Below are 11,980 nucleotides of genomic sequence, written 5' to 3'. Positions count from 1 at the left end.
ACTGAGAAGAACTCCTCGAGATATTGTGAACCAATTAATAGTGGAGTGAATATAAACTTTATTCTAACTTCCACTTTATTTTCGTACGTCTGTCACACGCACTTGTTCCCCTGTACGTCTGATTGCAGCGCACGGTTGACAATCACTCTGTTGTGCAGGTGAAGCCATCCATGCCTTCCTCCGTAACTCATACGCGGAATTCCAATAAAGTCCTGATTGATTTCCACCCTCGTCGATGAAACGTGGAAATGTGATCTTAAATACAAGAGATTCTATTCACCTGCAGCCTCAGACATGTAAATTTTATAATTTCTGAAGGATTTTCCATTATTTTCTTTAGATTTATGAATTATTTTTAGAAGTGCAGCGAAAAGGTTTACTTAATGATTAATAAAGTTATTCGAATTCGTTTACAGTAACCTCGCCATGGCAGAGTATACGATGAGCCTTCCTCGCATCAGGGCTGGTGAGTAAAAACTATTCGATCAATATATTTATTATATATTTTAGCATATAATTAACTGTTGTTAGGTTCCCAGTCTAATTTATTGATGTTATATTTTACCATAAAGTTTGTGAATGAATATATTTCGTCGTGTAGAGTAAATAAATTGCTCTACTATACAAATGTAATATTATGTGTAGACTGAATAATGTTTTTTTCTAACAATTCTTAAATATTTGAATTCTTGGGTGCATTTCTAAAGCCGCGGTGTTTCTGGTGGTGGACACGTCTAGCCGCCCTAGCAAAGCTAAGGGCTTTGGAAGCGCCATAGATTTACAGTTAAAGGTTATAGTAATAAGTCTTAAACTACAGCAACAAGTTATTAGTTAAGGGCGATTAGTTATAGCTCAAAGTATAGGAATAAGGTATATTTATAGCGACAAATTTAAGTGCAGGTGTAGGTGCTTATGGTATTCAAAGGAATTCTGCACATGATCAACGGTAATAGAATCTCAGATCCAGATAATCAATATTGATCACCACTACAACCAAAGGCACATTTATTCTATGAGTTTATAGTCTTCATTTATGATGTATAAAACATTAACAATTATATCTGCATTATACGCAGCGATCTGGGCTCTGCCTGACTCATCGTGGGCTTGCAGTTCTGCTAGGAGGCGAACCATTAACGATTAACCGGTCAAAGTTGTCGATAGTTTAGAGTAAATAATATATCAGAAAGTTTTGAATCTCTCCGACATTTTATAGCGCGTAAATGTCTTTTATTCAAATTTTGAATATAACTGCTGCTATGAGGAAGATAGTAAAATTCGTACTAAGATTGTGTTCGGTTTGGAAAAAGATTCCCACACTTATGTATGTTTATGTTGTCATCGACCCCATAGGGAAGTCACGACGTTTGTCAAACGCCATGCGGGAGAATCAGGAATTTTTTAATTAAAAGATTAACTAGACTTGAAATTTTAAAGCGAAGAAAACTACACAAAAATTCAGCGTATCTCTATTGAAAACGTTTCGAAGTCCAGCTGCTCCATCGTCAGTTCGATAATTCTAGAACACAAATACAATCAGACATTAATAAAGTTTGGATTCAAAAGAAAAAATACATTAGTTAAAAACCTAAATTTTCAGGCAGAGGGCAAAGTAATAAAGTGAATACCTATCTATTCACAATATCTAGTGGATAAGAACGAAAGGATGGACATATCTCTTTTGAAACGTTTTCAAAAGAGATATGCTAAATTTTTGTGGAGTTTCTTCGCTTTTAATTTTCTAGTCAATCTGCGATTCAAACAATCTGGTGACATTAATACTAGATTAGACTAATTTTATTTACACATTAATTGCCTATAATTTATTAGCGTATATGAGGAAAATGTCATTCTTCCTTTGTCATTTGTCAGTTAAATGAAAGTGTTCGTTAATAGAATTCTTTGGTACGTGCGAATAAATTAAGTTTGCGTTCGATTACATTTTCGAGTATGTATCCTGTTCGCCCAAAAAGAGACAAAAAAAATTAGAAATTCGCTTATTTTCTTTCTGTTCATATTAGTTGTGTCCGATGGCTTTACTTCAGTCTCCCTCCATCATTTTCATAAAGAAAATTGTAATACCAGAAGAAAATTTTTGATCAATAACTTCGTTATTTCTTCACATTCCACTCTGTTCATTCGTGAATGACTTCGTAATTCATAAAACCGTGTTCAGGTCGCTAGAAAATAGTACTAATAATCATTAGTAACATTACAGAAATATATCTTCAGTCTTTATTCTCACATCAATGATTTTCAGGTCAGTTTCTGTTGGTTATACATCTCCGCATCTCCAACTAAGACATAGTTAAATTTTAGCATTAAAATCCGAGGACTTTTTCAGTAAACTTATAACAATAAATGATGATTATTAATTTAACAGCTTTTACTTTATTTGTTTGCATTTCAAAACGAATACTTTCCTCACTGCCATCAATCACGATAAATTAAAAATGAGATCACAACGCCATAACCAAATCTGCATTTGCACAATTTTCCATCCATTAAGACTCAACCATAAAAAGTTTGTGAAATCGAGATTCGCATTCCGATTGAATTTATATAACGTGGAGTTTTACTGAAAACTTTGGTCGTGTTTATTTATGAGGATTTGAGGGTATGTGAGCAGTTTCTGTGTTATTTTATTTTTAATATACAGCACAACTGTGTGTTAATAGTGCATATAAAACAAAGACTAGGCGCGAAGAAAAGAATGTGCAATCATCTTTTACGATCGTAGATATAAAGTGTTGTGGGACTGCAGTTGTTAAGTGTGACAAATACTGTGGCGTGTGGCAGCTGCGGTGGCATGTGGCAGATGCGGTGGCATCTGGCAGCAGTGGTAGCATGTGGCAGCTGCGGTGGCATGTGGCAGCGGCGGTGGCATGTGGCAGATGCGGTGGCATGTGGCAGCGGCGGTGGCATGTGGCAGCTGTGGTGGCATGTGGCAGCTTCGTTAGCATGTGGCAGCGGCGGTGGCATGTTGCAGCTGCGGTGGCATGTTGCAGCTGCGGTGGCATGGGGCAGCGGCGGTGGCATGTGGCAGATGCGGTGGCATGTGGCAGCTTCGTTGGCATGTGGCAGCTGCGATGGCATGTTGCAGCGGCGGTGGCATGTGGCAGATGCGGTGGCATGTGGCAGATGCGGTGGCATGTGGCAGCGGCGGTGGCATGTGGCAGATGCGGTGGCATGTGGCAGCTGCGATGGCATGTGGCAGCGGCGGTGGCATGTGGCAGATGCGGTGGCATGTGGCAGATGCGGTGGCATGTGGCAGCGGCGGTGGCATGTGGCAGATGCGGTGGCATGTGGCAGCGGCGGTGGCATATGGCAGATGCGGTGGCATGTGGCAGCTGCTGCGATATTTGAGAAATACTATGGCATGTGGCAGCTGCGGCCATTGCCACACGCCCAAGAGGCGCCGTGGCTGCCAAGTGCAGTCGACCTCGCATACTTGCAGCGCCGCTTTTTAGTCTGCGATTCCGATACGCAGTTGAGCGAAAATTTCTATCCCAGGAAACTATGTTTTATACATATATTGGTTAACGTTTGTTAGTGTGTTTATAGACAGAAGACGCAAAAATATAGGGGCTGTTGGGGTGTCATGATACTTATCTTGTAGAAATATTACTTAGACCTGACAATTTTTTTCAATGGGGGAAAATATTAATAAAAATAATTCAATTTTCATAGAAATTGCATGGATAAGAAGCAAAATATTTTTTTTCGTCGTGTTTTTTTCGAAACGCGAGTCTAGTCTATATTGTATATAAAATATGCCATCATTTTTTGCGAGATTCTTAGAGACAGGTTTCGGGATAACTCGGTTCTAGAATTGCAGGAATTATTGATCCTGGACAATGCCGGTCTATCCTGCTAGTTTATTATAATCAAATTAACATTGTTTAGTCTATATTTTCATTCCAGCAAATGTAGCATTTCTTTTTCCCTTTATTTATTCGGTGATGATCTGGGTATGTTGAAATAGAATGAAGCTATTTACGATAATTATTAAAAGATTTGAACTCGCTTATATTTTAGAGAAAAACTTGAAACTTAAATGCGTTTTCAATTTATTATGCGTAGGGAGTTAACTTTAGTCAAAAAATTAATCAAGATGGATGACAAATTCGATCGTTCACAAAGAATGGAGAATATTCCTCTACATGACTATTTTTAATTAAAACAAAAAAAAAAATACATTAGAAGATAAATTAAGTAGGAACAATGCTATACGAACAAGGAACGAGCAACGTTTTTTATATATGCTAGTTATGAAAGTAAATTTTTAGGTGAGCATCAAATTCTGACTGTTTGCGAATAAAAAATTAATATTTTTAGTGGTTCTTCGCGCATTGTGGAGTTGTACTCAAACAAGCTTGGCGTTACGCACAATAGCGTGTCAGTTCCCCAATCCATCCTCCCTAAACAAACGTACGACAACTTGGACATTTGCAATGATTTGTTCAAATTACAGTGACTTAGTTCTTATTTAGAATAGAGAGTAGACTATACACGACAGTTTTTTTTTATTTTATGGGCACATTTGTACCTAAATCATTATAATTTAAGACACAATTTCTAATAAAGGAGGGTTTTTTTTGGTGCGACTCTCATGGTATGCCAGACGTAGAATGTCTAACAGGTGGGAGGCCTATAGCGCTGTTCCTGCGTTCACGCACTGTGGGTTTCAAGCTATACAGTTTTTTATCTTGAATGCATTCTAGATGCTTTTCAATGTATATCAAATTGTTTGTGAAACAAGACAATGCCTGCTCGAACATTTTTTCATGAATCAATCATTTCCGGGTAATAATTTTAGATCGGGCATTACACAGGTTGAATTAATTTTTTCCTACTGCCCCTTATTCATAAATGCATAAATTCTTGTGTGAAAGTCATGAAGTATTATTAACATGAATTATCCGGATGGCATACATATTTATTTACTGCATTATTCAGTGGGTGTTTTTATTAGAGATGGTGTTTCCCTTCGCAGCTGCACCGAAATTTCCCTCTCAGTGTCGTGCCTGAACTCGTGGGGTGAGGTTCTATTCCCGTGCCGCTCTTAGTTTCCATATTCGTTTTGCTCTTGGATTATTTCCTGACGCTTGTGTGGGTCACAGTTTTTCCCTGCAACTTTTATTCGACGTGTGCCGAGGATTAGGACAAGAATCTGTCTCTGCAGCGGCACTCGGTATGTCAACACCACTCGAGCTCGTAATTTATATGTGTACGATTCATATGTAGAAAATGCAGCAGTTTTATTTTATTTTCAGCTTATTCATGTAACATAAAGCGCGTATATTTTATTTTTGATATGCATTATGCAATAAAAAAAATGTATAGGAATGCAACTGATTGAAATTTTTATGTTAATTTGCGATCTTTTCCTTGCTTGCAATGCAAAATTTACAATTTAAATTAGGCAGCAAAACAACTTTGAGGGCATTCCAGCATGGATCTAGTAAATCTTGTAATTAGGCACAAGGCAAATTAATTACGACGCTGCTTAACATAAATAAATCTCGTTGGTCGTGGAATTATGGCCTCAGATCTTCAGTGGCCGCAAAAAAGCTGGCCTCAAATCGGCCACGTGCGGACAGAGACTTAATGAGGAATGTAATGAGGAGCAACATGCTCGAGGATCTCATTAATTAAGTCTTCTGAGCATATATGAAAAACATTTAAGAAATTTTGCCGAACCCTGCACCGTAGGGCATCAGATTTTTTTGGCTCTTGTTTGTAGCTATTAATTAAAAATTATTTTAATTGCATCTCAAAGGATGAAGTCGCTTTTATGTAATAGCCAATGAACGGTCGCTTGAACAAAACAGATTTATAGAGACTATATATGTACTTTTTTTCTATATCCGTGAGGGATCATGTGGCAAGCTCTCACACACTTAAAAACCTAAGAAATTTGATCAGATATTTCTGAACGGTAGACTTAATGAGGCGAGTCAACTTAATTAGGTTTTTGTGCCATATTAACGAGTTTTTCGAGGGCAACTAATCTGTTGAGGGCCGAACTTTGCGGCGAGTTTGACCGCATAAAGCTTGCCAGACGAGCCTCCAATCTCAGGCTTCTTTAGTATTTGCTTGCCATTATGGTACATCTAGGGAAATGAATGGGGCAAATTGTTGAAATAGCGACACATTTCCTACACGTTGCACTGTCACGCATTTTTTTGGGCAAACTGAGGTAAGATAGCTAATACAAAGGATTCATTAACTGGAATTGGCTTCAGGTCACTTTTGTTGACATTGAATTAAGGATACGTTAACTGAAGTTGACTTGAAGACAAGTTAATTGAACACGTATACTGATACATCAACAGACGTTGACTTTATTATATGTTATTTGACTTTAATTATAGGATAACTTAACTAATGTTGACTTTAGGATCCGTTTACTGGCTTTAGTTATAGGATAAGTTAACTGATGTTGACTGCTGCATACGTTTACTGGCATTGATTTTATGATACGTTAATATGCGTTGACTTCAGAAAACTTCAACTTAAATTTAATTTTGGATAAGGTAACTGACGTTGACTTAAAGATGTCTTAACTGCCGTGTAATTAAGCATGCGTTTATATAGACGTTAAAATCTTTATTCGTTTATTTCTGTTGATTTTAGGATGTATTTATGGTACTAAATGAGATTATTATGCATAACAACGAGATTATTATGTATAAGAAAACAACGAGATTATATATACATAGCAATGAGATTATTATACATAAAGTCTTTTATCGGGCCGCCTCTTTCAATTAACTAGAAATTTTCCATCACAATTTTGCTGAGGAAAATCCAGAGCTTGTCAGAATTCCGAATCTGAAACAGTTCTGAATCTTATAGTTGAATTAAATTAATTGATCGAAGGCATGTAACGTGTAGCTTAAACTGGTAGCTCGACGATAGTAATGAAATTCAACAACGCCAACAAACTCAAGTCTAACGTGAGCGATTTTTGAAAATATATAAATGGACTCTGATGAAAGACTCGGGGATCGAGGTACGTACGTTCCCGAAACCAATTGTTAGCCGCGGTACTTTTTCGACATTGCAAATTTGTTCATTATTTGATTGAAAGGGTGACGTGAAAATTGTTTTTTTACAACAAACAATTATGCTTGTCTCTTTGACATGGAATACCTACAACACTCTGCTATGAAATGCGTGAGTTTATTCTGATCATCAGAAGATTTTGACTAGTATGTGATATCTTCTGGGCATTTATGACATCTGTCATAAATGCCCATAAGATACTGTCTGTGCTGGGCGTTTCTGATAAGTACACTGAATGGCATCTGAGATTTCTAATGTACGTTAGAAATGAATGCAATGAAACCTGCATTAAAGAACAACTTCTGCCAAACTACACCAATATTATGCACATATATATATGGATATATGTAGCTACCTTCAGTCCTGCCTGTCGTCTGGACCTCGTAAGTGTTTTATCCAGTCAGCACATATCAGATCGATAGAATTGCAGTGCAAAGCAGTCATCGTTGACCAGACAGCCGTAAGAAGCCCATTGACAAATCTCCGTTGCAAGATGGTCTTCTGCGTGCAGACTTACCAGATTGGTCTGTGACTATCTTCCTCATGCAGACTTAACATCTTAGTCATTGACTTGGTCTTCCGAAAGAAAGCTTGCCGGCTTCTTCCAGACTTGGGAATGGTTGAATTGAACGCAAAATGATCCTGTGCTGAAAGGAAATACCAATCTTTAGAGAGTGCAGAATAGAAAAATTCTCAGTAGTGATATTGTTTCCAATATTCATATCTGTACTTGTTTTCACACAGTACATAACAATGATTATTTATAAACATATTCTATTCACGTATTTTTGTTTTGAAAATGCGTGGAAGAATGGACGCTCTGTATTTAAAGGAAGCCTTTAATTGTCTATAATCTTTGATAAGTTACTAGAACATTTTCCTAAAATTTAATTACTATCCCTTTATTATCTTATTCTATTTCTGATCTAGCTTGATTTGGTCAAGATATTTCCGAAGTTTCCTCTTAAGTTTATAGTTCAGTACGCACTAAATTTAATTTCGCGCTTTAAATGATAGTCAAATGGCATCTACTGATCTTCATGGATTGCTAAAATTTTTACTGGTTTTATATTTACTTTGTTAAAAAAATATCGGCAATATAAAATAACTTTATTGCTCAGTCAGCGAATTGCGGTAAAAATCTCATCGCCATGAGCAGCTGATGTTTTGTGCGCAGATTACCTTGGATGACTAACTTTGCGAACGGAAGAAAACATTAACTTTGATTCGTTCGTAAAAGTTTTATTTATTTATTTATTGTGTTGAACGAAACTAATGTTTGATTTCGTCTTCTGCATAACATGAAGATATTTTCGTGGCCACGCGATGCTACGTTCTACGTCTTGCTGTAAGAACTGCGCTTGTGTACGTAGAGCTGAAAATCTTGTTGCGTAATTCAACTTTTTTTAATTTGAGTTAAATTCCACGATGATAAATGTGAACTGAAACTCTGATTTTAGTTTTATTAGGTGAGGTGTTTTAGTGTAATAGTTAACAGTGATTGCAATGCATGATAATGTATGGTACTAATAATTATAACGTCATATTAAGTGACGTTTTCTTATTCGTCATTTGAGAGGTAACGCGTTTTGACGGAGAGGTCATGAAAAGATATCTCTAATTTGTATTGTTCCACTTGAACAATTTAAAAACAAGAAAATAATTGTTTAATTTAAAATAATTTAAATAATATTAATAAATATTATTTAAATAATAATAATATTTAAATAATAGTATAATATAAAATAATTTAAACAATAAAATAACTTCCAAGATCATTGACTCTGTCGGTTTCATTTATTTAATGACAATTTTTGTATAGATGCTGCCGACATATTTTTACGAGCTGTTCTGCTTGTGCTGTGTGGGCGCTGGAGTTGACACTCGCGCCCTCGCACTGCGCGAGTTCTTGGAAAGCTTCATTTTCTGAATTGCCTTTCCATTTGTTCGCTGGTTGTACACAAATTTGGTCTTCGGAGAATTTCATTGAATGTTACCGCTGAATTATATGCGGATGACTGTAGCTGCAAATTATTCGTCTGCAATCAGCCTGTCTTTCAAGATTTCCAACGAGCTTCAACCAGTCCAAGCAATTTCAATCGATATTTGTAATATACATCAGAAATTTTATTCAAGGCGGCTATTTTACAAAAACCAGCTCCTCAGTCCAAGCAATTTCAATGGATATTTGTAATATGCATCAGAAATTCTATTCAAGGCGGCTATTTCATAATAATTTTCTGTGAAATTAGACTAATCAGAATTTATTTTAACTGATACTCAGAAATGCACGCTCCTACATTAGCAAGAACACCTGAACCAGGACATGCATCCTCGAGTGAACCCTCCACGCACTCCGGTTCCCTTGCATATGGTCGGGACACGCAAGTTGCAGTAATTGAAAGCGTATACATGCCTAAGTAATCTCAAGTGAACTAAACAACTAACACAAGGCTAGTGAACAGCGAAGGAATATTAGTGCAGATATAATATTCAGCCTGACATTCATGCGGCGTAATATGTTGCGTGCCAGGGAGAGGGCGTGCCGAGCTGTCTCGTGTTGCTCTCATAGAATATCCTTCATGAACACATGAACACCACTTATGTAGAATATGATGTTTATGAACACCACTTATGTAGAATATCCTTTATGTTATGTGAAGCATATCGCAAACTTTTACAGGACTAGAAAATCCTTTATGCATGAATGCTTTATTGTCATATATATTGTAGCTTTTTTAAAATAACTATAATGTCTCTCTTGAATGATGCGATGGATATCTTAAACTTTACATGACCACGGATGTCATTCATGAATATGTTCCTGCGGTGGCATGGAGGAAGCGACTAAGAAAATAACTTTAGGTTACCTTTTTAAAGGCAATGCCGGCAATCTTATATTGATTACTGCCATTTTTTAAAAGATTTGAATTTAGTTTAATTTCCTTCCAAGGAGAAAGCCAGAAAATTACAGTTTCATGAATATGTGTGTAGCAAATATTATACTTTATATGATTCTCGTGTAACCTTCATCGTAAATTCACAGTAAATAGCCCGGCGCTGCACAACGCTATTCGTTGATCAAAAAATATATTCATGGCGGTGTACGGTATAACTATTGTTCGGTTTCTCTAGGGAACAAATACTGCAGAATCCTTGTATCTATGATACGTGTCCAGCTCATGAGGTTCCTATTGACAAACTTGAACGAGCTCTTGTCACAAGAGAATGGAATTGAAATTAACTTTGGTGCGCTTAGAGTTAGCGAATAATTTGAGCAGCGTTGTAAGATGAATTCATTATTTGCGCTGAGAAAGCTTATTTGTTTCGCTCTTTAGCCATCGCTGATTGTTTTTCAAAACAACTCATTTAGAGTTGGGTTCGAATTTACAAATAATAATTTAACACTAATTTAGCTCCTTCACCAAAGCTTTATTTCATTCATTTGATAGCATTGAAAGAGATACGCATTCATTAAACTGTCTTCCGTTCCAGTGCGCCTGTTAAACACATTGATCTAAAACAGATGAAATGAAATGTTTTATTCACAATTGTAGCGAGGAATATCACAGTCCATGTCTTCTCGTATCTATTTTCAACCATACTACGTACCATTGATTTTTCTCAAGGATTGCAAATAATTTTAACTCCTATTCCGTTTTCATTCTCAGCAATACATATTTTGTTTTACGTATTCGCGATATATTTCTGTCACGTTCAAATTGCACTTAACTTGACATTCAACTTCAACCTCGCTGAGCAAATCTTATTTTCCGTCTCGTTAACCCCAATCCCATAATTCATTCAAGCTTGCATTATCACACAGACTCCAAGCTTGCATAATCAAACAGAGACTCCAAGCTGTCACGTCACAGAGACTCCAAGCTGTCACGTCACGCAGAGACAAGGCTATCGAAGAGAAGAGGAGCGAGTCTCGCTTGATTAAGCGGCAGGTTTCAGGCCTCGATGTGTCGGCAACAGGTGCTCGGTGGGCGTCAGGTGCTCATTCAGCTGATCCTACCTGGAGGGATTATTTTGCAGCTGATAACGGCTAGAGGATCAAGGATGGATCACTGTGCAGCTGGTGCATATCTAGAGGATCAATGCAGAACCACTGTGCAGCTGATGATGTCTAACTTGATCAATGAACGATCATTCTGCAGCTGATGAAGGCGAGAAGGATCAATGAAGGATCACTTTGCAGCTGATGAAGGCTGGCGGATCGATGGAGGATCACTATATACGCCTGATGAAGAAGAATGATTGCACTGAATCTGATGACTCCGAAATATCATTGGTGAGAGATCTACTCTCGCCTCGTGGAACGCACACCGCAGCGTAGTGCTGAGCCCTTGTGAGCGACAGCTGCTGCTGATGCAGTGTTGCCAGCAGCTGCGGCAGCAGCAGTGGCAGCAACAGTGGCAGCTGTGTGGCATCGTTCACCACGAATTGATGCCAAGATTTTCCTGTAGTCTGCCTGCTTCAGACTAGACTTCAATGAGCGGACTCGGTGTAAAGTTGAATAAATTTTACAATGAAATTGTCTGCAATTAGTCTGCAACTATGTTGACAGCTTACGATTAGGCTGTTTGATAAAGTTTTAGCGATGTAGTTTTAATGTTGGACACCCGCTGAAGTTGCTGTAGAAAAACAAATGTAGAATATATCATTAGCTAACGGTGTTAATGAATACGACATATGAGTGGCTTTACGTTCAGAAAAAATTATGGTTTGTTATTGCCCAAACCAGTCGAGTCACTTTATGTTATTGCTATTAAAAGTAATCCGTCTTCTCCTCGATTTGTTCCATTGTTTATTGTCCTAGCTGTAATCCCGGTGTAATCTCGGCCTTATTTATATTATTTTCTTTGCATAACACCATGCCCCGAGAGCGGCTTTTCATTTAACA

General features: G+C 37.4%; 1 protein-coding gene across 1 annotated transcript in view; it reads left to right on the top strand.

Annotated features, from left to right (window-relative positions):
* The first annotated feature begins 418 nt into the window (after window positions 1-418).
* Window positions 419-11,980, top strand: part of LOC108672816 — a 93,021-nt gene continuing 81,459 nt past the window's right edge. Inside the window, exon 1 of the mRNA XM_018160557.2 lies at window positions 419-466. Coding sequence (XP_018016046.2) covers window positions 427-466 — 40 coding nt within the window. The 5' untranslated portion in view covers window positions 419-426. The remainder of the gene's footprint in view (window positions 467-11,980) is intronic.

The sequence above is a fragment of the Hyalella azteca genome, unplaced genomic scaffold (genome assembly GCF_000764305.2).
Source record: "Hyalella azteca isolate HAZT.00-mixed unplaced genomic scaffold, Hazt_2.0.2 contig15387, whole genome shotgun sequence".
NCBI classification, from domain to species: domain Eukaryota; kingdom Metazoa; phylum Arthropoda; class Malacostraca; order Amphipoda; family Hyalellidae; genus Hyalella; species Hyalella azteca.
This window is presented reverse-complemented; position numbering and strand designations above follow the sequence as displayed.